At 41.1% G+C, this 27,562-nt stretch overlaps 1 protein-coding gene across 7 annotated transcripts in view; it reads right to left on the bottom strand.

Moving 5' to 3' along the window:
- The window catches only part of tcf4 (transcription factor 4), a 243,408-nt gene that overhangs the window by 28,028 nt on the left and 187,818 nt on the right, over window positions 1–27,562 (bottom strand). For all 7 annotated transcript variants that reach the window (XM_028462063.1, XM_028462064.1, XM_028462062.1 and 4 more), the window contains 5 exons: window positions 18,638–18,743; window positions 14,934–15,082; window positions 14,650–14,815; window positions 6,868–6,938; window positions 6,662–6,740 (listed from right to left, as the gene is read on the bottom strand). In XM_028462063.1, coding sequence (XP_028317864.1) covers window positions 6,662–6,740; window positions 6,868–6,938; window positions 14,650–14,815; window positions 14,934–15,082; window positions 18,638–18,743 — 571 coding nt within the window. The remainder of the gene's footprint in view (window positions 1–6,661; window positions 6,741–6,867; window positions 6,939–14,649; window positions 14,816–14,933; window positions 15,083–18,637; window positions 18,744–27,562) is intronic.

Here is a 27,562-nt window from a genome sequence, read left to right as displayed (position 1 = left end):
CCCCCACCACGGGGACGGAGGCACCCCAACGGCACACATCCAGCGCGGGACAGCAGCCCCCAGCCAAAGATGCCCCGGACCCACCCACCAGTCCGCAGATGGCAGGACATACCCACCAGGCGGCCGAAAGCAACCTCAACCATCGGAACAGCTAACGCCGCCCCCCCAGTAAACAGCATCATCCCGAGGCGCCAAACAACCCTGCCCCAACCCCGGTGAGGACACCAGCACCCCCCCAGCACACCCACCCCCCAAACCGGCGAGGCAGGCCGCCCCGGGCCCGCACACCGCGGGGCCCGCCCCCAAGGCCACCAGGAGACAAAGCAAGCACCAAGCCACACCCAAGGGGGAGAGGCACCCCCGCGCCCCACCCGGCCGACACAGCCCGGAAAGACCCCGCAAGGAGAGACCCCGGCAAAGCCCCCCCGAGACCCACCGCCACGCCCGACCGCACCATCTTGATGTGCTTTTACTCTATGCAGTGGCCCAGCCACCAACAGAGGGGCCAGGCCCCCACCGGAGAGGCCCAAATATGTGTACCAACCCACCACCCTGTTATGGTGCCTCTCCATTCCCCAATGGAGAGGCACTTCCCGATCCCCTGTGTGAATGTGTGTGTTTGGTGAATGTATGGGGTGTAATTAAAAGAAGGGGGATGGAGGGGAGCGGTGCTCCCCCTCCAGCCTCTGTGGATTTATGTGTATGTGGTGTAATAGGCCGGAGGGTGTAAATGATGATACACCCTCCGGGGGGTGACATGTTGAGATGCGATTAAAATTGGAGGGATTAGTAGGGCAACTAGAGGTGGGAGGGCCGCCCCCATGCCACTACATAGTAACACAGGTGGCGGCCCCCTCCACCCCCAGCCCCACCATCCAGCCCCCCAAGGGTTGGGTATTGGTGTGTGGTGCATTTTCTGAGTGAGCCAGACCAGCTGGGAGTGGGGTGAAGTGAACATGTAGGAGGCCTGTCCAGTGTGAGCCGGGCCCGTCCGCGTGGCGGGCCACGCGAGAGGGTAGATGGCGCAGACGGGCAAGTGGCACTGCGGGCCCCGGAACAGCACAGCCGGAGACCCCCCCCCACGGCACCCCCCCAGACCGCGCCGGCCCCGCGGAGCACGGCGACACCCCCCACCCCCGGGCACAGCCAGGCACCAACAACATCCCCCGGCGCCCCAGGGGGCGACCCCCGCCGCCCGCCGGCCCGGAGCAACGCCACCCCGCCACCAAGGGGAGCGGCCGAGCAGGGGGGAGGCCCATGCCCGCACCAGGGCCAGCACAGGCCCACCCGGCGCCACGATACAACACTCTCCACCGGGAGGCGGCCCCGGCCCCCCCGACGAGAGAGGACGCCATCCACCGCCAAGCAGGGCCATCCCGCCAGCCACGGACCGGCAAGCCAGAGTACCGAAGCACCCCCAGCCCGGAACCGCCCCCCCACACCAACGGCGCCAATAGAGCCCCCCCCCCCCCCACGGAGGCAATCCCCGACGACCCACGCACCGGCACGAGACACCCCCCCGACGCCAGCACACCCCGAACAACAGCGGGCCCAAGGCCACCAGCCCCGCCCCGCCCAAGGCTGCGCAGCGCCGCCACGAGCCGCGGCCGGTCCCCGGGCAGATGGCCGGAGAGCACCTCCCCGGACACGTAGCCCAAGGATCCGCCCCCGGGGCACCCCCGCCCCAGAATCGCGCCCACGGCGCCCGGTGCACCCAGCCAGCAGACCAGCCAATCCCAACGCGGATCCACCGGGCGAGGAACCACGCGCCGCGCCCCCGCACACCCGCCCAATACGACCCCCGGGGAGGCCCCATAGTACCCCTCACCCCACCCCCTAGCCATAACGTCCACACCCCGGCCATTGCGGTCGTACAAAAAGCCCCCGAGGGGGCCCCGCCTGGCTCGTCGCGCAAGCGACATCCCTAGCAAAGGTGCGCCCCAGGGAGCCAAGCCAAGGACCCGCAAGGGCCGACGGAGCAACCCACAGCCACACCCCGCCACCCAGCAACCCAGGAGGCAATCGCCGACCCCGGGCAGCAGCCACCCCCAAAGCTACCCCCACCCCGGATCCCCCCGGACCGGAGCCAAGGACCCCACCACCCCAGGCCCCCCAACGAGACCACCCCCCAGCCAACCCACCCGGCACGGCATCGCCCGCCCCCCAGGCGGGAGCCACAGCCCCCCCACCAGTGCCCCAGGCCAACGGGAGCCCCCCAAACCCAACCCCACAGGATGGCGGGCGCAAGAGCAAAGGAGGAGGAGGGGGGGAGGACGAGACAGGGGGACAGGGAGCAAGGGGAAGGAGCGGCAGGGGAGCACGCAGGGCCCCAGCCCCAGAGACCAACCAGATGCGCATGCAAGGGGCAACGGCGCCAAATCAAACAGCCCCGGGACCCCGTGAACACCCAGAAGGAATGCACACCCGTGCTGAGGCAACAAGGCACCCCGGCAACCCGCCCCAGCCATCCTGACCAAGACCACCCCAGAGGCCCAAGGCGGCCCCGGCCTACAGTTGGGCTAGTGCGTTAGTAAAGAGTGGTGCTGGCAGTCGCTTGCAGGCTAGATCATCAGGCTTTTAAAAATTTAGATTTAATGCAATTAAAAAAGGAGTCCAACGCTCCTCAAAGCACGTTATTTTTTTTTGTTTTCTGAGAGCAGACATCTTTTCCATGGAAATAAATTCTGTGAGGAGATTTTGCCATTGGTTTATGTTTAAGGATTTTTTGTCTTTCCAATTTAGTAATATTGTTTTTTTTGCTATGGCTAGTGCCGCAAGGATTGATTGTGATTGGTTTGCTGGAGGTTGAAGCATTGTCAGGTCTCCAATCAAACAAAGATTTGGAGATAAAGGAATTCTGTAGTCCAAAATGGAGGACAGTTTTTCAGTGATTAGAATCCAAAAGTGTTGAACTGGGGAGCAAAGCCATAAGGCATGTAAATAGGAATCCGCTGTATTCTGGGTGCACTGAGAGCAGATGTCTGTTGCTGAGAAGCCCATTTTATGCATTTTCTGTTGGGTAATGTGGGATCTGTGGAGGACCTTGTATTGAATTAGCTGAAGGTTTGTGTTTTTTGTCATCTTAAAAGTATTACAACAAATTTCTGCCCAGAAATCAGTGCTCGGGGTGATTGAGAGTTCGGCCTCCCACTTCGCGATTGGTAAGTAATTACAGTTAGTGTTCGAAAGCGCTCTGTATATTTTTGAGAGTTTTTTTGATTTTGTTGAGATTTTTTTCATATATATAGCCAGTTCTGGAGGTTGTAACGTAGTTAAGTCTAGTGGAGTGGTTTTCTTTATTGTCTCTGTTACTTGTAAGTACTGTAGAAAGTTACTTTTATTTATATCGAATGCTTGGGTTAGATTGTTATATGACCTGATCTTGTCATTTTCAAAAAGGTCTTGGAGATGAGTGATTCCACTCTCTTCCCATGTCTTCAGATAGAGTGGTGTTTTTTTATTTTTAAAGTCGGGGTTGTTCCAGATTGGAGAGAGTATACTAGTTTTTAATTGGCCATTTGTGATGTCCAGGGCTTTCCACCATGCAGTCAGTGTGGAGGCAATTAGTGGGTTTTTAAAGCAGTTGTGATGTTTGAGGGTCGCAGTGATAAAAGGGAGATCAGAGAGTTTAATGTGTTTGCAGTCTAACTGTTCTATTTCTAGCCAGGTGTTGTAGTATTCTTTTGGATTTAGCCATTCTGTTAAATATAGTATTTGGTTTGCTAAGTAATAATGCATGAAATTAGGGGCTTCTAAACCACCCTCGTCTTTGTTTTTTTGAAGGGTAGAAAGGCTTATTTTAGGTTTTTTATTTCTAGTATAGAATTTTGTAGTTGTAGAATCTAATCTTTGAAACCATTGTTTTGGTGGTTTCAGTGGTATCATTGAGAACAAGTAGTTTATTTTTGGTAAGATTTTCATTTTAACTGAGGCTATCCTGCCAAGTAGTGAGATGGGGAGATTGTTCCATCTCCGCAGATCTTCTGTGACTTTGTCCAACATCGGATCATGATTTAGTTTAATTAATTCATTTAAGTTTGGTGATATATTTAAGCCTAGATATTTAATTGTATTTGTGGTGGAGGGGTGTTGTGGATTTTGGTGTGCAGGATTCCAAGAGTTTTTTGTCAAAGGGAGGATTGATGATTTTGTCCAGTTAATGGAATAGTCTGATAATTTAGAGAAGCTGTTTATTAGATTAAATACTTCCTCTAAAGAGGATTGCGGTTCTTCCAAATAGAGTAAAATGTCATCCGCGTAGAGATTAATTTTGTGTTCTGAGATGGATGAGTGGATTCCTTTAATAACAGAGTTCTGACGTACAGCTGCTGCGAGAGGTTCAACGAATATTGCAAAAAGCAAAGGTGAGAGTGGACAGCCTTGTCTGGTTCCCCTCTGCAGTGTGAAGCTTTGGGATGTTATTTTGTTTGTGGTTACTGAGGCCTTAGGTTTATTGTACAGGGTGGAGATCCATTGTATGAATGATTCTCCGAAGCCAAATTTGCCAAGGACAGTTAGGAGGAATGACCAGTTTACTCTATCAAATGCTTTTTCTGCATCGAGTGACAAGATTATTGTTTTCTTTTTAGAGTTCTGTGCCATGTTGATCACATTAAACAGTCTTCTCACATTGTCTGTGGAGTGTCTATTTTTAATAAAACCTGTCTGGTCTTGGTGTATACTGTACTACTTTCTCTAACCTGGATGTGAGTGCTTTGGAAATAATTTTTAAGTCTGTGTTAATAAGTGAGATGGGACGATAGCTTGAGGGTAATATGGGGTTTTTGTCTGGTTTAAGTAACAATTTAATGTTCGCTGTATTCATGTGACCTCCTACATGCCCTTTATTTTTGATCTCTGTTACTACTCTGAAAAATAGTGGAGCCAGCATTGACCAGAAATGTTTAAGGAATTCAGCAGGGAACCCATCTGGACCTGGTGCTTTGCCTGTTGACATGCTATCTAAAGCATTTTGTAATTCTTGTAAGGTTAATGGTGAGTCTAAGGTGGTTTTCTGATCTATAGTGAGCTGTGGTAGGTTTAGTTTATTAAGAAAGGTTTTAATATCTTCAGGGTCAGGGTTTAAATTTGATGAGTATAAGTTTTGATAATAATCATGAAAGATGTTATTAATGTCCTGAGGTAAGTTTAAAGTTTGACCTGCGTTATCAGAAATTGCTGCTATAAAGGAATTTTCTTTATTATGTTTGAGCTGATTTGCTAAATATTTGCCTGATTTATTATTGTAGTCAAAGTTTTTGTATCGTAATTGTTGCAAAATGAAGTCGGTTTTTTTAGATAAGATGATATTCAGATTAAGTTTTGTATTTTGGAGTTTTTCCCATAAAAGTTCAGAAGGGTTAGCTGCGTATTCTTCCGTAAGTTTTTTGATATTTTCTTCAAGTGTTTTTTCTGCTATCTGTTCCTGTTTTTTCTTAAAAGAAGAGTATGATATAATCATTCACTCTTTTCATTATGTCCATGTCTTCTTAAATATATAGTCTCGACTCTAGTCCGGGCTGCCATTTGGGATTATGTCGTCACTAGGGATGCACCGAAATAAAAATTTGTGGCTGAAGCCGAAAAAAATATAAACAATTTTTAAATATTCCAGTAGCCTTTGCTTTTCAAAAAAAGCACAACAAAGTTTTTCATTTATATTAGGCCTTCAAACAAAACATGCATTCCAAAAAAACTAAAGTGCATTAAAGTGGATAAACCCGCAACAAATCAATTATTGTCCTTTTCACCGCATCACTGCACGTTGTTTCATTGCGTCATACCCTACTATTCAGCCCCGCTTATAACTCACTCCACCGAAGGCCGAATGTGGCTTTTTTTCTATATGTGACCAAAAATATTTGGTTACCAAATATTCGGTACATCCCTAGTTGTCAGCAGGGCATCATCGCGACTGGCCGAGCATGCACAGAACGATCAGAATTAACTTAAAGCGGAAGGAATTAAACGTTTACAAGATAGTGGAATTATTTAATTCGGAATTAAAATCGGGACAAACCAGCCACCTAATTCAAAATTACATTTGTGTTAGGAATTAAGTGTTTACAAGGTCAGTTTAAAGAGGATTAAACTTTCATTACCAATTAAGGACGAATTAAAGCTCCCATGTAAACGTGGCCACATTGCTGATTCTGGATCACCGTAGCTCAGTGGTGGAGTGGGTCAATGAATAAACAAAGGGTTGGTATCCCGCTCTATCCCGTTTATTGTTATTGTGTCCTTGGGCAAGGCACTGTACCCTCATTGCCTTGTATGAACCGTGAATGAATGTTGGTGGTGGTCAGTGACCAATTCAATTGTAATAACTGGAATTGACAGGAGTTCAAAAATGTATATCTCGGTTTGTAATTGAGCGATCTTTGAGAAATTTGACTTGGTCAAATGTCGGGTTGGTTTTCTCAATTACCCCACAGAGTTTCACCTGGGTTGGATTAATACAGTGCTTTTCATTAGGATTTTCCCAATTTTTTTTTACAAGGCACCATGATCAAGATCACTGATCCAGATAACTGCCAATATCTGGCAAAGAGGAGATTTGGCGCTTGCCGGAGGTTTGTGAATGCTCCTGTTTATTGTACTTTTATGATAGATAGATAGATAGATAGATAGATAGATAGATAGATAGATAGATAGATGGTACCTGTGAGTGAAGGAGGGGAGCCGACTGGGGTTGAAGGGTTGGATGAAAAGCTGTTGTTTGTGTGATCTGGAGAGTAGATCTGTAAAACATAAACAGAAAGTGAAGAAAACACACCATAGATGAAGGGGAATGAAAGTCTGAAAAGAATTGGTAAAAAGAGGTGTTTTAGATGTGTCTGTGCTGGTGTGTTAAAGTGCTGTACTTACTGATGCAAGTGCTTTCCCTAAGGCATCTCCTGTCTGAGAGCTGCTGGCTGCTCCGCTCTGTGCTCGGTTAGCTATGACACACACACACACACACACACACACACACACACACACACACACACACACACACACACACACACACACACACACACACACACACACACACACACACACACACACACACACACACACACACACACACACCGGAAAAGACAAATGTATTCTTGTAAATAAGTGTGTTTTTAATCATGTATTTAATTAGTCTGCCCCTCTGTTAAACCAGCAGAGCATGTTCATTAAAGCTGGAAATTATACCTTCAGAAAGATACAGTTCACCAAAGAAAAACTCCATATTTTTGTCATAAAAAATGCATGAATTCACTCATTTTGGAGAAATATTGTAATAGAAGTCAATAAAACAACATGTATTGTAAATTGGTTTTTAATCCTTTTTCTCCCCTAGTTGGTCTGTTTCTCTGACAAAATACTACAAAATCTATTTCAAAGGCCTTTGGCTTTGAGTTAAAGTCAAAATCTTCCGTCACTATGTCAGGTTTTTTTGATTGTTGTGTTACATTCTTTGCGATTGAAAGATTACTTTGCCAAGTCCACATAGGGGTTTATAGGCTTAACGATTCAGTCCATGAATCAATCCCATGTTTCCCATCAATCTAAAAACTGACATATATTGCAGTGGAAGCTTTTTCATTCAAAGCTGCACGAGTACGTTTCTAACACAGTCCAGGTCAAGGATTTACTTTAAAGTCTTGTTATTTTATTGTCATGTTTGCACTTGTTACTATGCAAATAGGACAGTGGAATCAAAGCCAGAGATGTGATTTCTGTTAAAAAGGATGGCACATAAAGGGCTCCATAATCAAGTGAACCAGAAACAGGGTTTGATTGAAACCGACGATTCATTTTGAGTTAAAGATTATTTATTTTAAAAACCTGACCACATGTGTTTGTGTGGAAAAGCAGGACTTCATGCACACACTAAATCACTTTCACACACTTGAAGAGCACTGAGACCAGAGAGGAAGGAAGTGACCTCACAGGACCAGATGAGCATTCACTTTTACACACACACACACACACACACACACACACACACACACACACACACACACACACACACACACACACACACACACACACACACACACACACACACACACACACACACACACACACACACACACACGCACACGCACACAGCTCATCACTCCCAATAGCGTATTCCAGATGGAAAGTTTATGTTCGCACACCAAAGTTAGTGCTGCACATGCACGCACAGACACACAGGGAGCACAACACTTCCTTTCATGGCAAATGAATTCATTAGAGAGATTGGTATGGCTAGACTTCTCTGAGCTGTTTCAGTGAAGTGAGACAGGTAGAGAGAGAGACAGAGGCAGGATGCAGCATATGTTTTAAGGTTAAAGCCTCATGTCTCACTCATACCACACCACTGGCCAAGTAAATCATCCAAGGGATTACGGTACTGTTCCACACACACACACACACACACACACACACACACACACACACACACACACACACACACACACACACACACACACACTGAGAGATAATCACTTGATGCATAATTTAGAGCACATGCAGGAGAAAATCTTTTTCATAAATGAGAGCTTACAACCACAAAGGAAGAGAGCATTGAGAGGAGCAAACCTTGTTTCCTCTTTTATGTAAAAAATCCATTTGATATCAAATCTAAATCTGTTTTTGTCCTTTGATTTCCAGAGAACTCTATCCAACTAAAAAAATAAATAAAAATAAAGCTCAAATAAAGTGTTCCTATTAAGCAGCGCAACAACGCTAACCATCCTTCTCCGGTGTGACCAAACAACAAATCTGAAATCAATTGAAAGGTGCAACCACCATAATAACATCTCTCTCCAGCTTCACACAAATTGTGTTCATCGGAGCGTTTGACCAAGACATTTTATAGCTAAAATCAATTATCATTCAATATTCATAAATGTGTGAGGCTAAAATGCTATTACAGTTTTTTTTTTCCATTGCTAACAAGCATTGGTCGAAACTGAAGTCACATGTTCAAAACTCTTAACACAGTCTGCAAAACAGAAGTCCATGTGGACTAAACTGTGAATCACTTTTGTTGTTTTCACACTAAATACATTCAGTGACCACAGTCACCAAAATTCATGAACTCTTTTCTCAGTCACTAGTTCATCACCTGCAAAACACTAAACTTTTACAGAACATTTTTCAAACGCTCACGTTGTTCAAAACACAATCAAAACAGAATGATACGGGAAAAAACATGGGGAATGTCTGCTAAAGCCACATTGAAATCTATAGAAAATCTAAATATTGACAAAATAAGAATAAATGAATCTATAATGCAATTTCAAACACAGCTGAGTGTAGTTGTCAGATGAAAACTGATTCAGGTGATCTGTGTTTGGCCTCATTAGAAACAAGTAAGGATCAAAGAGCAGCGGATGAGGTTGGTAGAGAGAAGAGTGGTAAGGACAGAGAGGATGAAGGAGAGGAAGACCAAGAGCTGTGGTCACTGAAGAAATCAGGGTCACAGTGATTGACGTGCTAAATAATGGACTCTCTCTAAGAGAGGCTGCTTTAAGGCTGCAGACAAACTTGCAGCATTCAACAGTTGCATCAATTATGAGAATTTTCCAGCAAAACAACAGTTACAGTGAGACGTGTATCCTACAATTACTGTATTGAGCCAGATTTCATAAAATAAAATAATGTATGTTTTTACATCAGCTGAAAATTTGGGGAATACAGTGTAATGATTGTAGTATTGTGTGTTTTATATTACTGTACTGTATATACAGTGGGGCAAAAAAGTATTTAGTCAGCCACCAATTGTGCAAGTTCTCCCACTTAAAATGATGACAGAGGTCTGTAATTTTCATCATAGGTTCACTTCAACTGTGAGAGACAGAATGTGAAAAAAAAATCCAGGAATTCACATTGTAGGATTTTTAAAGAATTTATTTGTAAATTATGGTGGAAAATAAGTACTTGGTCAATAACAAAAATTCAACTCAACACTTTGTAATATAACCTTTGTTGGCAATAACAGAGGTCAAACGATTACTATAGGTCTTTGCCAGGTTTGCACACACAGTAGCTGGTATTTTGGCCCATTCCTCCATGCAGATCTTCTCGAGAGCAGTGATGTTTTGGGGCTGTCGCCGAGAAACACGGACTTTCAACTCCCTCCACAGATTTTTTATGGGGTTGAGGTCTGGAGACTGGCTAAGCCACTCCAGGACTTTCAAATGCTTCTTACGGAGCCACTCCTTCGTTGCCCGGGCGGTGTGTTTGGGATCATTGTCATGCTGGAAGACCCAGCCACGTTTCATCTTCAAAGCTCTCACTGATGGAAGGAGGTTTTGGCTCAAAATCTCACGATACATGGCCCCATTTCATTCTTTCCTTAACACGGATCAGTCGTCCTGTCCCCTTAGCAGAAAAACAGCCCCAAAGCATGATGTTTCCACCCCCATGCTTCACAGTAGGTATGGTGTTCTTGGGATGCAACTCAGTATTCTTCTTCCTCCAAACACGACGAGTTGAGTTTATACCAAAAAGTTCTATTTTGGTTTCATCTGACCACATGACATTCTCCCAATCCTCTGCTGTATCATCCATGTGCTCTCTGGCAAACTTCAGACGGGCCTGGACATGCACTGGCTTAAGCAGGGGGACACGTCTGGCACTGCAGGATTTGATTCCCTGTCGGCGTAGTGTGTTACTGATGGTAACCTTTGTTACTTTTGTCCCAGCTCTCTGCAGGTCATTCACCAGGTCCCCCCGTGTGGTTCTGGGATTTTTGCTCACCGTTCTCATGATCATTTTGACACCACGGGATGAGATCTTGCGTGGAGCCCCAGATCGAGGGAGATTATCAGTGGTCTTGTATGTCTTCCATTTTCTGATAATTGCTCCCACAGTTGATTTTTTCACACCAAGCTGCTTGCCTATTGTAGATTCATTCTTCCCAGTCTGGTGCAGGTCTACAATTCTTTTCCTGGTGTCCTTCGACAGCTCTTTGGTCTTGGCCATAGTGGAGTTTGGAGTCTGACTGTTTGAGGTTGTGGACAGGTGTCTTTTATACAGATAACGAGTTCAAACAGGTTCCATTAATACAGGTAACGAGTGGAGGACAGAAGAGCTTTTTAAAGAAGAAGTTACAGGTCTGTGAGAGCCAGAGATCTTTCTTGTTTGAAGTGACCAAATACTTATTTTCCACCATAATTTACAAATAAATTCTTTAAAATTCCTACAATGTGAATTCCTGGATTTTTTTTCACATTCTGTCTCTCACAGTTGAAGTGTACCTATGATGAAAATTACAGACCTCTGTCATCATTTTAAATGGGAGAACTTGCACAATTGGTGGCTGACTAAATACTTTTTTGCCCCACTGTATATAGGATGCATAGGAATTCTGAGAGTTTTTTTTCTGTTTACAGTAATCTTTATATTTTTTGTAAGGTCCTGAAGTACAAAAGCACAAATGCTCTTGATTACTATAAATTGCTGCATTCCTGATTCAGTCGAGTTGCAATATATTACAGCATATACAATAATTTAGAACCATCAAAGTGCAAAGATCCTATTTTGTAATAAAACACAAGTTTACCTGACAAAAATCATTCAAACTTCAACAATAAGATGTATTTGATGTGATGCTCTTTGTTGTTAGTATTGTGTAGTTCAGTGTGCTCAGAGTGACAATGTGAGTTTCCAAAGTGACACCATTTGCTAGTGTTGTGGTTGAACGAGCTTCATTTGAGGCGTGTATCAAGTGTTTTGTTGGTGAAACACTTTTGGGAATGAGAGCAACTGTTGAGCAGAGATGCCTGCTAGACATGCAGACTGTGTTAAGAGTTTTGAACCTGTGATTTCTGCTTCGACCAATGCTTGTTAGCATTCGAGAAAAACTGTAGTGCATTGCATTTATCACAAACAAGGTGGAGTTACGTTTCTGAGAACAATTTCCCACGTTACATTTGTTTCTCACTAGCAGCCACTGTAACAAACATGATTCCTTTCTGACCACAGCTCATCTTCTCAGGAGAGAAAGGTTTCTTTGTTTACCAGATTTTAGAGTCAGGCTGAGGCAGGAAAATGTGTAAACACTACAACAGTATATAGGCGCTCATGTGTGTGCACGTGTGTCACATTCTTTAAGCACGGACGTCATGATTTTTATAAGGTTCCTCTTGTGTTTACACTCATCTGTTCTAGCTTACATTGATGCATGTGTTTATGCATGTGTTTCATATGTGTGTGTGAGTGTGTGTGTGTATGCGTGAGAGAGATATCTTTGTGGAATGTTGGAGATGTCCTCCCATGAAAATAAACTTTCAATCTGTTTCTTATTGCTGTCCTATTTGTTCTGCCGAACTCAAAGCAAGGGGTCCATATGGCACGCACGTGTGTGTGTGTGTGTGTGTGAGAGAAAGAGAGAGAAGAGTATCAGCGATATTAAGGTTTAAGGTCAAGTGGATGGGCCTTTCTCCTCTTTAGTTGGTCAGGGTGAAAGTTTTTCATAACCTGACTTAAAGAGACAGTATTATGAAAAAAAATACTTTATAGTGGTTTTGATACAGTGATATGCATTCCTTTGACCTCATTCAGAGGTCCAAAGTTGTAAAAGTTTGGTTTCCTATCTCCCTTGTTATTCCACATTTTGTAAAAAGTCAGCTCCAAATGGGCGAGTCGTATTTTTCTCGCGTTGTGACATCATAACGCGGAAACTCTTCCTTCTGACAATCCTGGCTTCTCCTACCCTATAAGAATGTGAGCTCCTCCCTCTCAAACTACCCCACAGGTAAAACAAACATAGAAAAGGCAGGCTGATATTACAGTTAATATGACCATATGTTAAGTATATAGATAATCCAGTACATGGATAAACTGAAGAGCGCTCACAAGAGTTTCACTTTTAGTAGCCGTTATACCACCATGTATCGCCTTTATGGGATGATCTGACGTGTTTGTGAGTGACCTAGTTGGACAAAACAATGGACTATCTTCTTAAATGGACGATACCTGTGACAAGAAAAGGTGGAGAGGAGAAGAAAGCGGCATAGCAGCTCATGTGAGTGTTTAAAAACAGTTGACTCAGCTGATAGTTAAGAGTTTACTTCCCTGCGGCGCAAAGTGAGCGGTTACAATCAGTTCCACTTTCCATGTTGAAGCTGTGCTGGAACAGCGTGTGTATTTACGCCTACTAATGCATATGCATGAAAGCCCAAAAAACAGCCTGTTTTTAGGAGCGCTCTGAAAGTGACTTTTCACAGGATAAAACTCCAGAAAACAGGCAAGTTTGGGAAAACAAACCTCAAATACTATGTTGCGGTTCTTGGAACAACTGAAGATAGGTAAAAAAATCGCATAATACTGACCTTTAATAAAGTATATATTTAACATAAATTTGAGTTCAGTTTCAGCTTGGCTAGTTGAACCTGAACACACAGTTGAAATGCAGAGGTAGTATTTTTGGTCTGCATGCCAAGAGTTCTGTTATTGTTTTGCTGTTTAGCATTGGGGTGGTAGTCAGCGTCGGTAGGTTGTTTGTAGGTTTTTGCTCCTAGGTTTATCCTTTAAGCTCCCTCCATGTTGACCTCCAACCCCTCATAATTCATGTTCAACTCAATCCAAGCACAAGCATTGATCCCTAATCCACATTGAACTTTACAATGCACTACAGCATTAAAAAGAAAAACATTTCATATACATGTCATGATGTTACTGTATATACAGTAGAAATACTCAACTGTGTCACAGCACTCTCCTAGGTCTTTTGGCATTGATGCCATGCTTTTGTTTGATGCTACACTCTGCTTTACATGCACACTGTTTAACTCATAGTTCTTTTACTTCTGAAACTCCACGGTACTTTTGCTGCCAAGTTTATTCTCACCCCTCACAAGTTTTCACTGTGTTTAACTCAGTGCTCAGCTTGTGCATTGCTTAAGCAGCCAAATAGATAAATAGCTGTAAATCAGACCTAATCATCAAGAATAACATGAGCCACGTTTACAGGGAGCTTTAATTCCACTTTAATTAAAAAATAAATGTTAAATCCTGCTTAAACTGACCTTGTAAACACTTAATTCCTACGTAAATATAATTAAACTTAAATCTGAATTATTCCTCTATCTTGTAAAAACTTGATTCCGCTTTAAGTTAATTCCGGTCGTTCTGTGCATGCGTGACTTGTCCCAATGACGCACTGGGGATGACATAATCCAAGATGGCCGCCCAGACTCCAGCCGAGTGGAGGAAAAGCAGCTATTGCATTAACCGCTGGCTTTGATTGACCAAAGTATGGTCTTCTGTCTCCTTTCTACACTGCTCTATCTCTCTTCTCCTGCTCCGCGGAAGAAAGTGAAACTGTGTGTTAATGTCGAGTTGCTACTTCAAAACTACTATCAAAATAAAAGTGAAAACAGTTCTTATATGGTCTTCTATGTTGTAGCCGAAAATAAAAGGTTTGTTGTGTTTTTTCCCGAGAGACGTGATATGTCACGTTCGCCCCCCTGTCCAATCAAAACCCTTCCCAACCCCCAGACCTATAAGCGGAATTGAATAAAGCCGAATAAACCTGTTTTCCATGTAACACTTTAATTTTGAATAATCTAATTCGGAATTAATGACTGATAGATATCACCTGGTCGGCAGCACTCTACTCACACCTTATCAATGACTTCTCGTCACACATTGGTATGGAGACTTTAATCTGCTCCTCACCCATGATACTGTCTGTGCCATTAGTTGGGGCAGTGCAAGACGCTGTGCTGTAGTGGTTGGCTCCACCTCCACCTCCACCTCCTCCACCTCCACCTCCACTTCTGTGGAAGCTAGACATGGGTGGAAGGCTAGAGTTGATGTCTGCTGACGAATGTGACGGATAGCTCTGAAACAAAACAGACAGGAGGAGGAAATTGTATCCTCTTAGGAATGGAAACTCATCACAAACATAGACTTTATTCTACTGGCTTCTAAAAGAGTTGATCAGCGTGTTTCCGGCTCACCAGTCTGTCATGAGGGTGAATCCCACAGTAGGAGGAGCTCTGAGATGGGCCATGGGATGAGTTACCTCCCCCAAGCATGCTGCTGTGGTAGCCCTGCTGGCTCATACTGCTACTACTGCTACTCCATGGATCGCTGCTGTGATGACCATCTGACAACAAAACCACAAAGAAAAGAATTCATTTTTTTTCTAATATATGTTTTAATCAATAATCTTTTTATTGTGGCACCTGTTAGTGAGTGGGATACATTATGCAGCAGATAGACACGTTGTCGTTAAAGAGTAACTAAATCCCAAACCCATAAGAAATAAGCTTATGCTTTTAAACCTTTTTTCTGCTAAATATGCATTTGGGTATTAAGTAGTGCTGTTTATTAATCCTAGTCCCACGCTTCACATTTTAGTAAAAGTATTTTAATTTTGTGTATTAAGTTGTAAAATGTCAGATATACTGGCCACTAAAGGTTGAACGCTGGGTATTACAAAATGAATTTAGCTACTGGCTGAAACGGATTCTTTAGATTCCCCTGCATCATCAACTTTCACTGTTGGCCCCGCCCCTCTTATAAAAGCTGAGAGAAGGGACCAGGGTTTCCTCCAATCACAGCCCTCAGTGGGCATTGACTGACAGCCTCATTAAGGAAGTCGAATGCTGTGTGCGTTCCTGCGGTGATGTTTTTGCCTCTGTGCTTCTATAAAGATCAGATTCTGCGCTAATCAGAGGGTTCATCAAGCCATGTGTGTATTTACAGACACATCTATACTATGTGTGTATTCCCATCTGTCTCTGCGTGTGCGGATGTGTGTGTACGTCTTATCACTATGTGTGTGAGGTGCTGGGAGAGCATATTGTTTGCCCCTGAGTGTTGTCTGTAACGCTGTGTGTGTGTGTACAGACACATCATTGTGTGTAGTACCGTCTGTCTCTGCGCACAGCGCTGGGCTGCCAGAGTGGGCGTGTCTTACTGCTACAGCAGTAACGCCCATAATCAAGGCATTTTTTAAATTTTCTTCGTAGCGGCAGGTCAGCAGAAAGCAGTTACTCTTTAATGTGTTGGAAGCAGAAAAAAATGAAGGAAGCTTTACGGTGTAGGATGAAGCATAAACTTTAAGCCTAAACTTCATTTTATTCCTTTTCGGACATGTTAGGCCTTTACTACGACGATGGATTTCCTCCTATTGATCTAACTTTGGAGATGTCTTCTGTGTGTGCTGTACTACGACACTGGTCAACTTCTTACTGTGGTAAATCACCAGGGTAACCTATGCTGAACGGCTAACCTGGTCAGGAGCACGTTTTGTTCTGTTGCCTTTTGACCAGTTAGTTCTCTTGGAAAACAACCTGTCCATTCTTGTTCTTGTGTGCGCATCATGATGTGTTCGCTTAGTAGAGAACAAGTATTTATGGATTGATTCAATCCTTTCCATTTGCCCGATAACATTGTATAAGAAAGTTTTAGATTTTCATCTGAAGGACTGCAGTAATATAGCCACTATATAATACAGATGTACACCTTACTGAGCTCTACTTAATGCAACATGTCCCTCCCTTTAAAAGCAACTATTATTGTATACGCTTACTAATTCAGGGATTAACAGTCTGCAATTGCCTTCCTTCATGCTTTTAATGCAACAACAGTGTCTTGAATTATGGTTTTTAATTCTTTATCTTTTTAAGAATTGTTCCTCAAAGTTGACATAAGTTGCTCTGTACGGTTTGTCCATGTTTATGACTGGACAGATGCAACAAACTCCACCCTTTTATGTTAGCGTGCACGCAACCAAGTTGAAAACACCTTGCTTAAGTTAATGTGTTGATAACCAGCTTCGTAGTACAGCTGCTATGGGACTGCAAATGTTTGGTTAAGTAAAGCCTGCTAACAGAGAGATATAACAGATATACAGTATTTTTCCAGCTTTGTAGTACAGGCCCGTTGGTTCATATTTATATTGTGTGCATGTTTCAGCCAAGCAGACTCTGACAAAATAATTAACAAAAATATTTTTGTTGTTTCTTTGTATGAATATATTAATATGTATATTTGTGTTCCAATACTTTATTTTTATTGAAATCATAATCCTCCATGATACATTAGGATCTTATTTTCTCTTATTTGTAATACACTGAAGAAAAACTTTACTACAGAACATGCCAAGTATGACTCCAGACATGAAATTTGAATTTGGCTTTAAAACAAAGAAATAAATGCAGATTTTAGACAATAGCATTTCTTCTTTTTCTCATTGGAAGCTTTTGCAACATGTGTTTGACTCTAAAAGCCCTGCAGTCCAGTCAATACCACAACAAAGAGCCTTTTTTTCCCCTTTATCATGCAAGAAGTTAAACTTCAAATAAACGAATTAAACTAATATATCCCCTCCAACTCAACCAGAGGTATATGCAGTGATTTATAATCTGGATCCAATGGAGTTGGACAATGGTTAAAAACATTTCGTTGTGTGCACGCTGCATGTGATACTATCAAAGAGTGTGCATCGAACCTACAGTTCAGTAGTCTGACCCACTCTGTACAGTAACATTCTTTTGGTAAACTTTTGCAGTGAATAATATTCTACTCAATGTTCAGATTCTTAAAACAGGTCAGACAAACATTTGGCTTTTACATTTTATACTTAACACAAAACACGTTTCTATGTGCTTTTTCTTCACTTCTCATTTTTTCACTCCTACTGGGTATTTAATAAATTGCCTAAAACACTACGAAAAGTTTTTAAATGATTTCTAATCTCTCTTTGATTATGTCACCACTTACTGTATAACTTCCAACAGCCTGTCACACACCTTAACTGTAGTAGTCTAAATTGTTGCTATAATACCAACAATGTATTCAATCAGTGTTTGTCAGATGGAAGTAATCGATCCACTGTTGCTTATGTGTTCCAGTTGGCACCACTTAAAGAGCCATTCTCAACTGGAAATCAATAAGTGGACCCTAGTTTGGAGTGGGTAGTGCCAGGGGTTTGGAGTGCGTAGTGCGCCATTTGGACACAGCCATTGAGTTCAACTTTAAGCTGCCTAACCATTACATATTAAAAAAAAATCTACTAGTATGTAGTTAAAAAATGTCAAAGGAAGTAATTACCAATCAGAAGTTTGTTATCTATTCTACCAATAACAAACGGCTTGTTTTGAAATAATCAAGTGACTTGAACTTAGGAAAAGTTTTGTGCATTGCACTGAGGGATTTGGGGTCTTTTAGAACAATCCATGAAAATACCAGAAATGTCACTTTAGCAGAGTTTATGGGGTCACACTGGCATCAGTTATTGTATATGAGAATGACATTTAGATATTTAGATGACATACAGTTACAGTTTTAAAAATGTAATTGAAGTGGTTAGGTAGCTTTCAATCTGGTCTTTCTTTAACAAAGCATTCTCAGTTCTTCTTGTGGCTGTATACATAAAGTGTAACAAGACTTTTTGATATCTGAGGAACACTTGTAGTGATGAGGTGTTAAGAGCTGATGCTAGGTTGTATACACACACAGTGCTCATCTCACTATTCACATTTAATTAGCTGACATTTAGGAATAAGTATTTTCTCTTACAGGGCAAATCACTTCAACAGTGGCTTGCAGTTCAATGCTTTGACTTATTTAGTTTCCAGGAGTAGAGGAGGGAGAACTGATGAGGGACAAATCCTGTGCATGTGTGCGTGTTCACGTGTGTGAGTGTGTATACCTGGCATGAAGAAGGAACTTGGGAAGCCAGCACTGGGAGGTTTGGAGGAGGGATATCCTGGTGAGTCCCTGTTGTAGTCGGCTGTGCTGGCAGACGGAGCGTACACCTGCAGCACAACACAAAGATACACCAAAAGGTCACAACAAAGTCTAAAACCTGCATTGTTTCAATGTTTGGCTGTAATTGTTTTCAGAGACTCCCACACTCCACTCACACTGATGCTCTCTCTACTCTGACATCAACACAGCAAAACAGCTACAGAAATGGTCCTTAAAACCAGGTGACTTCTTGTTTTTTTTTGTTTGGTTTTTATAATAGGTTTGGAAAAATAAAATTGAATACTAGGGATGTAAAGATTAATCATGAGGCAGGTAAAAATTGATTCAAATGTGTCACAGTTCACATTGATACTCTGAAATTGAATCGCAGTACTTTAAAAAAAATAAATACATTTTTTTTTTTTTGAATTTGAAATTCAGGACGCACCACCGTGTTTTAAATCAGAAGTGTGGAAGCATTTGGTTTCCCCAAGACAAAATGAAAGAGGTGAGAAAGAAAGAACATGTGAAATCCAACGTAAGAGGGTCACAGAGAAGAAAGGGAGGAACAAGAGAGAGAGAGAATAAAAACCATAGTTTGTTTATTTATATTATTTCTTTGATATGAGATTTATTTTAAAGTCCAATTGTTAAGGCACAAAATACATTTTCATCTGCACTTTTAAAAAGAAAAGGAACTATTATGCAGTTTTGCATAGTTTACTGTAGAGCCAGAATTTACAGTAAATGAATAGGCTTCTTCTTCATTTGTACTATTTATTTATTTCATTCAGGATTTATTTTTAATTAAATTGCATTGTTTTGCATAGTTTATCAAGGGATTCTTTTGACAATGAAAGATAAAAGAAAACAGTACAGAACTTTTATTTTTATTTTCGAAGAAAAGAAAAATGAATGTTTTTCAGTCATTAGTCTACAGTCTCATTTTGTAAAATAAATCGTGAATCGAATCTAGGGATGTAAGGATTCACTCAACTCCCGATACGATTCGATTCACGATACTGGGTTCACGATACGATTCTCTCACGATTCATTTTACAAAATGGGACTGTACTTAAATGACTGAAAAATATTCCTTTATTTTTTTTGGGGAAAAAAAAGGACCTTAAAAAAAAAAAGAACAGTCTGCGGGAATTGAGTGAATCGTCACATCCCTAGTAAATACTAATATCAATAAATATTGAGGAACGTATATCTAATCACAACTCATTTCTTTTTTTAGAGCAGTTAGTGTAACTAAAAGAACAGAGCAGACGTTTTCTGAGCAGGTACAACAGAGCCGGTGAGCACCAGCAGCAGCCTGTCATTAACAGGCGACGCCCATCCTTGGCTACAGTGGCTGCATCGGGACACAGTGTCTGAGTTTGGTCATGCCTGGGACTGGAGGTCCCTACAGCATGTGTGTGTGTGTGTGTGTGTGTGTGTGTGTGTGTGTGTGTGTGTGTGTGTGTGTGTGCGTGTGTGTGTGTATGTGCAAATACTCAGCCATGACGCTGGCTTGCTTTGTGTGACGCAAACGATATAACAGCTGTTAAAAATACTCCCGTCTTCCTCTCTTTGCATTTTCCACTGACTCATATTACCACTACAAAAGCCCCACTCAATAGCTACACCTCATCCACCACGCTTCCCTACTACAGATCAGTGCTCATTTGGACAGCACATTTTTTCATAGTCTTTTGACTAAAATACCACTTAGCTTTAGTCGAAATTTAGTCATCAGGACTAGTTTTAGTCAACTAAATGACATTAAGACTTCTATCCATCCATCCATCCATTTTCTGACCCTCTTGTTCCGGGTCGCGGGGGACATTAAGAGTAGTTGACTAAACCTAATACAGATGTCGCCGACTAAAACATAAAGTAGGGCTACTGAATTAATCAAAATTCAATTACGATTTTGATTATTACACCCAACGATTACAAAAATAACATATTCGAGAAAAAAAAAATTTATATATAAAAAAAATGATATATATATATATATATATTTTACATACGTTTTATTCACTAAATAAAATAAACCCACTATTTCGGACATCTACAAATAATAAAGCTTGGCACACACATGTTATTAATACTAACTTTGAGTTGTTTAATCCACGTACATGAAAGCTCCTCCCCTTTGCCCCGCCCCTCTCAAAGGCTAACACTTGAAACATGGCAAGAGAAATGCAGCAAAAAAGCTTTGTAAACAAGTGGAAAGTCAAATTCTCTTTTATGGGAACACTTTGGGTTTGATGATGAAGACCTAGAGCAAAGACACATCATGTGCAAGAAATGTTTTAACATACTTGATTTTAGTGTTTGAAGGATTTGATTTGTGTTTAAAGAATATATTTTATGTTTTTTGTACAAAAAATAAATAACTTTTTGGTTGACAAATAATCTTTGAATAATCGTGATTTCAATTATGACTAAAATTATCATGATTATTAGGCTGGATCTAAGGAGCCATCAAGAGCTGAGCAGAGCTTCAACATCAACAGGGACGAGGGAACATTTTTACTCTCCCACACCTGGGACTCTTTAGAAACCATTGGCTGATAGGGGGCGTGGCCAGCCTGAGAGAACACTCAAGTTGGCCAGGCCCAGAAAGAACTCATAATGCCTCTGAGGAAGACTGACAGCTGGTCGTCAAAACATGTCAGGAGAAAAAAGAAACCATAACATTTTATTTTTAAAGATGAATTTACTATTTACCAACTTGACATGGGATGTTGTGAATGTTTATAAGTACACAGAGGGATTTGATAAGATCAATGACCACATGATTACATAAGTTCTGATTGAATATTGTCCCATTTAACCAAATTATTGTTTCATTTTTAATAGTTGATGAAAATTTGAATATATTTCTGTAAGGTTTTAGTTCTCATGTCCATCCATTAGGACTGTGCGATTTTGAAAAATTCAAGTTTCGATTCGATTTTCAATTTTATTTTATTTTTGCACTTGACTGCAGACATCAGATATATTGTCAAAAGTACAACTTTATTGCTGTGATTGTCCTCAAGAGTTAAAATGCATAGAATGATCCCAAAATAAAAAGTAAATGAGGCTCTGTCATTTAACAATTTCAAGCTTTAACCCAGGTTTAAGCAAAAGTGCAACAGCAGAGTAGCTTAAATTTTATTTTATTTTATTCTATAACATAAAACATTACAAATAAAAAATAATAAATTCTACCCTTAGCATCTTAGCATAGGCTTAGCATAATAAAAAAATGAACATGCCTGTGGCACACATATAGCCTACTCAAAGGGTAAACACATGGAGGCTCGCTCACATCGGAACGCAAAAAAGTCCAAAAAAACTGTGGTGAAAAAAATAAAAAAATTAAAAAAAATTATATGTAATTTTTTATTTTTTTTAAACTTGAATTTGCAAATTAAAAATAATTTTTATCTACAAATTCAATTACTCGATTAAATCGATTTTTTGCCCAGCCCAAACATCCATCCATTTATTTTCAGACCCACTTTGTCCTATTTCAGGGTCACATGGGTCTGCCGCTGGCTCACACTGGGTGCTAGGCAGGGGTACACCCTGGATAGGGCACCAGTCCACACACAGGCAGACAACCACTCATATTCACTCATAAGGGCAATTTAGAGACACCAATCAACCTAACAGTTATGTTTTTTTGGAGTACATGCAAACTCCACACAGAAAGGACCCGTGTTAACCACAGGGCTTGAACCCAAGGCCTGAACTCTTGCTGTGAGGCGGACGTGCTAACCACTTCGTGCACCCCATTAGTTCTCATGTGTTTTTTTAATTAGTAATAGTCTTGTTATTGTCACTTAATGAAAATGTGTCAAACTCTTTGGTCACCAAAATTAACTCAGCTACAGACACAAGTCACTTCATAATGATTAGACTGTTTACATTTGGATGGAGTCCAGACGTGGTTAATAACTGAATCTGCAAATCTGTTAAATAAAAAAAAGGATGATATGAAAATATATTTGACTTGAGGCTAATACACATTATTATTTCCCACCTTGAAATGCATTACAAACAGCTCAAAGCAGTTCTATAATGTAAAAACCCCACACTTATTTTGTTCTTCCCATCCATCCATCCATCCATCCATGCATCCATCCATCCATCCATCCATCCATGCATCCATCCATCCATGCACACGCACACAGATAGTGACAGGCACAAGGAAAGAAAAATGTTTAGGTTGTCCTGAAAAAAATGTAAATCTTGTTCCAACTCCAAAGCAGCGTAGAAATATTTTCCCATTCAGTGTGTTTTTACGAGTGATGACGACAAACTTTGATTTTTCTAATGTGCACATCTCTCTGTATGTGTGTGTGCGTGTGTGTTACAGAAGGACAGCAACAGGTGCAGTGTGTTCAGTTCTGAAGAATGCAGAGAGAGAATAACAAGCTCACTTCCTGCCGTCTGCACACACACACACACGGAAATATCAGTATTCCCACAGTTAGCGAGCAGACCTTGAGAGAAAGTCTAAACTCCATTGTATCTCAGAGGCTAATGCTAACCATAAATAAACCAATTGATGTCAAATCAGCGACCATCAAATACACTTTTATAACCCATGTTTTTTTCATGGAAAGATGAGTCATTTTTAAACAACACTGCATTGTAAAGATAGACCGATATGGATTTTTTTAGGGCTGAACCTGATAACGTATTTTTTTTCCATCAGCCTTAGCCGATGACTGATACGGACTGCCGATTTGCTTGAGCCGATATTTGGAGCCGATAGTACTTTTGCTCGCTCAATTTAGATCATAAAAATTACACAATGATGATAACAAATGGTACGACTCTCAATTAAAAAACAAAGGAACATTTTTTTAACTTAACAAAGGTGAGGTAGAACGACAAGTAAAAATATATTTAACAAATATTAAAAACAGGTGATGTAGAGCAAGAACAAGTAAATAATGCGGATCGGCAAACGCAGCAACACGCATGGGCCGATGCCAATACACGTAAAAAATGCAAAAATCGGCCGATAATATCGGCCGGCCGATGTATCGGTCTATCACTACTGCATTGCCATTACAGTTTTTTTCGATTGCGAACAAGCATTGTTCGAAACTGAAGTCACATGGTCAAAACTCTTAAAGGGGACATATTATGAAAAATCCAGTTCTGCAGTTTTTTTTTAATCACATACAGTATGAGGTAACTTGAGTGTCCACCAGCACACAAAATGTGAAATAAAACCATCCAGTCATTTGTTTGTGGTCTGCGTAAGTCTTATAACACAGAGAAAATTGATCCGTTTCAAATGTTCTACATTTGTGAAGTCACAAGTAAAATCCGGTATCAGTGTTGCCAGATCAGATTGACAATTTCCAGCCCGATCACATCTTAGAACCACGCCCATTCCAATAAAAACAGCCCAAACACGACCCACGAATCTGGCAACACTGTGTTTGTGACACAATGTGATGCAGTGGTCGAACAAAATAGTGAACTATCACCTTGAATGGACTATTTCTGTAATCTCCACATGAAACGTAGCAGCTCCAGTAAGTGTTGTAACTGCTGCGTTTGCTGTTGAAACTGCTGTTGCTGCACGGCGCATACACTTCATCAAACAGTATTTTTCTAACTCACAATATCAATAGCTAAAAACAATAACAATGAATAGCATGTGAATAGCAAAAGAAAGTCGCTCAATCAACCACAACACTAGCAAATAAACACACTTTAGAAACACACACTGTTGCTCTGAGCACACAGAACTACAAAATACTAACAAAGAGCATTACATAAAATACATCTTATCTTTCAATCTTGAATGTTTCTCGTCAGGTAAATCAGTATTTAATTATAAAACAAGATCTTTGCACTTTGATGGTTCTAAATTATTGTATATGCAGTGAAATATTGCAACAAGACGATTTAAAGTGCTTTTGAAGAAGTACTTCAGGACCTTACAAAATCTAAAAATTAATCTAAACAGAAAAATGCGGAATCCCAGAATTCCAGGGCAGAATACAATTTCAATCCAGTCTTTTCTGATGAGGCGTTTTTGTAACTGTAATCAATATATTTTCCAAACTTCCAGCTGAGGTAAAGCCATAGATTATTTTGTGAAATCTGGCTCAATACAGTAATTGTGGGATGCACGTGTGGCCTATTATTTTGCTGGAAAAATCTCATAATTGATGCGACTCTTGAACGCTGCAAGTTTGTCTGCAGCCTTAAAGCAGCCTCTCTTAGAGAGAATCCATTATTTAGCACATGGTCAATCACTGTGGCCCTGATTTCATCATTGACCACAGCTCTTGGTCTTTCTCTCCTTCCTCCTCTCTTTCTCATGGCCACTCTCTCTGCCATCCTCATCCGCTGCTCTTTGATCCTTACTTAGTCCAGGAAAAAAAATCTGATCCACTCCTTTGTTTCTAATGAGGACAAACACAGATCACCTGAATCGGTTTTCAGCTGACAACTACACTCAGCTGTGTTTGGAATTTCATCATTGTTTTATTTATTGTCATTGTCAATATTTTTAAAATAATTTTCTACGGATTTCAATGTGGCTGCAGCATACACCCCCCATGTATTTTCCCCTCTATCCTTCTTTTTTGATTGTTTTTAACTGTTTTGAACAAAGTGAGTTAGCATTTGAAAAAAGTTCTGTAAAAGTTTAGCGTTTTGCAGGTGATGAACTAGTGACTGAGAAAAAGGTTCAGGAATTCTGGTGACTGTGGTCACTGAATGTAGTTAGTGTGAAAGCAACAAAATGTGATTCACAGTTTAGTCCACATGGACATCCATCTGTTCGTCCATCCAGCGAACGATCCATCCATCCATCCGTACTATGACAGAATGCTGAAGAGAATCCCAACATATCTTGCATACATACTACAGAGATTTCACGGTAAAAATATGATTGTAATTTGAAAACCCTGGAAATGACCAGACAGAAACTTGACAGTGACAGATCATTATGTCTTCATATGTAAGTGTTGTGCCTGAAGCCATTTATTTGTGCACTATACATTAGATGCTGATGTATTGTATTATACAAGGTTTTGTACATTGTCGTTGCTTCCTAGGCATTTTGCATTTGTGCTTCGAAGTTTTATTGATTGTTTTTATTGTATTGTCACTCTGTACTGTCCATGTGCTTGTGTTAACTTTAGTTAAAGTTTCCTGGGGTATTTACGTACTTGTATATTCATTATTATGCATTGTCTCTCCAAATAAACAGATAACAGAACAAAGAGACCTGTGTCCCACGAATTTTGTACTTAATTGTTGGTTTAAAGACTTTCCATCCATCCATTTTTCAACCTGCTTGCTTTTCAGCTGGTCCCTGTCTCCAGCTGTCATTGGGCGCTAGGCGAGGGTATACTCCGGATGGGCGCCAGTCCATTGCAGGGTTTAAAGAGTTTCTGACAGCTTTTTTCTCACTGCACTTTACCCAGCAGCTTTTTAACATTGTTAATCAATCCTGATATGTCTTTTGCCACTGTACCATTACATCAAAACATTTGATGACTAAGCATCTTGGTGCACTTCTACACGACTTAAAACCAAACCAAATGTTGAGCTCCGATCTGAAGCACAGGTATGACAGCACATAAGTAGATGCAATGAGTGACATTCTTAAAAGTAACCTGGCAGAAGCAGAAAAAAGGACAAACATAGCAAATTAGCTTTGTGTGAGAAAAGAATACCCATTCTTTGTATTTGAGAGATTTGTAAATCACATCTGTCATAATGTTATCTGTATTCAATGAAAAACATATGGTTCATATAATCTTTATAACACAAAAAAGTGAAAAGTATGTGCTTTAATTTAGAGGAAAGAGAACCGGTGGGTTCTCTTTCAGTTGTGTTTCATTTTGATTCTGTTCTAGCTTTGCTCTCGTCTTTGTCTGGTTGAGGCCTGAAGTGTTTCTGGTCAATCCTTGCCACTTGTGTTTGTGTGAGTGATCACAGGTGAGTCCCTTTCATCTGATTAGCTCCCTTCACATTTCATAGGAGTGTTTGGCCACTGTGTACTTGTTGATGCAATACCCTCATTTGGCTTTACACCGATCTGATACGCTATATCGAAACAGACGATTTTTGCATTTTATGCAATTAATGTGATTGGCTGTAATGTCTTAATTCGCCAATCCGATCAATGACATCATTGTGGTGATGAAACTTTCTGTAGATGCTCCCATTGCATTGTTTTATTATCTCATTTACACCAAAGAGTTGTTTGCTTTACATGACACGGCTTTATTTCACTCACATCAGTGCAAAGAGGTGAAAACCTATGAGTGAACGGCAAAAATGTCGAGCGGAGCAGCCGAGCGCCGGACTTCTTCCCCAGTCTACTGGCTCTGAAAGCGGGGACATCTTCTGCTGTTGGTGTCTGTGTGTGTGTGTTTGTATGTGTGTGTGTGTTTGTATGTGTGTGTGTGTTTGTATGTGTGTGCGTGTTTGTTTGTTTTGATTATTTAGTCCGAGCATGTTAAAAAAGAGAGTCCTAAAGCAGAGCGATGCGCTTTCATAGCGGACAATTCTGTCTGTTTCAGGGCGGTGGTGGACACAGACGCAACTCTGTGTGTGCGTCCCACCTCCACTGTGCACCTGTGAATACTATAAGCAACAGCAGGTTTTGCGATGCCACAGACATTTTATTATATATATATATATATATATACATATATATTTTGGTGTAATAATCACAATAGTTAAATTACTGTCTAATGGGCCCAGCTTTGTCTTGTGAACAAATATTGCGCTTCACAAGTTGGGATGGATGAATAGTGACATTAGTATTTATGCTAACATTGTTTTCACATAACGTGTAACATGTTAGCTTTTATCCTTCCATACAAGTGTTAAATCTGATCATAAACAAATTGAT

This window comes from Gouania willdenowi, chromosome 12 (genome assembly GCF_900634775.1).
Source record: "Gouania willdenowi chromosome 12, fGouWil2.1, whole genome shotgun sequence".
In the NCBI taxonomy this organism is placed as follows: Eukaryota; Metazoa; Chordata; class Actinopteri; order Blenniiformes; family Gobiesocidae; genus Gouania; species Gouania willdenowi.
Note: the sequence above shows the minus strand (reverse complement) of the source record. Positions and strands in the feature narration are given on the sequence as shown.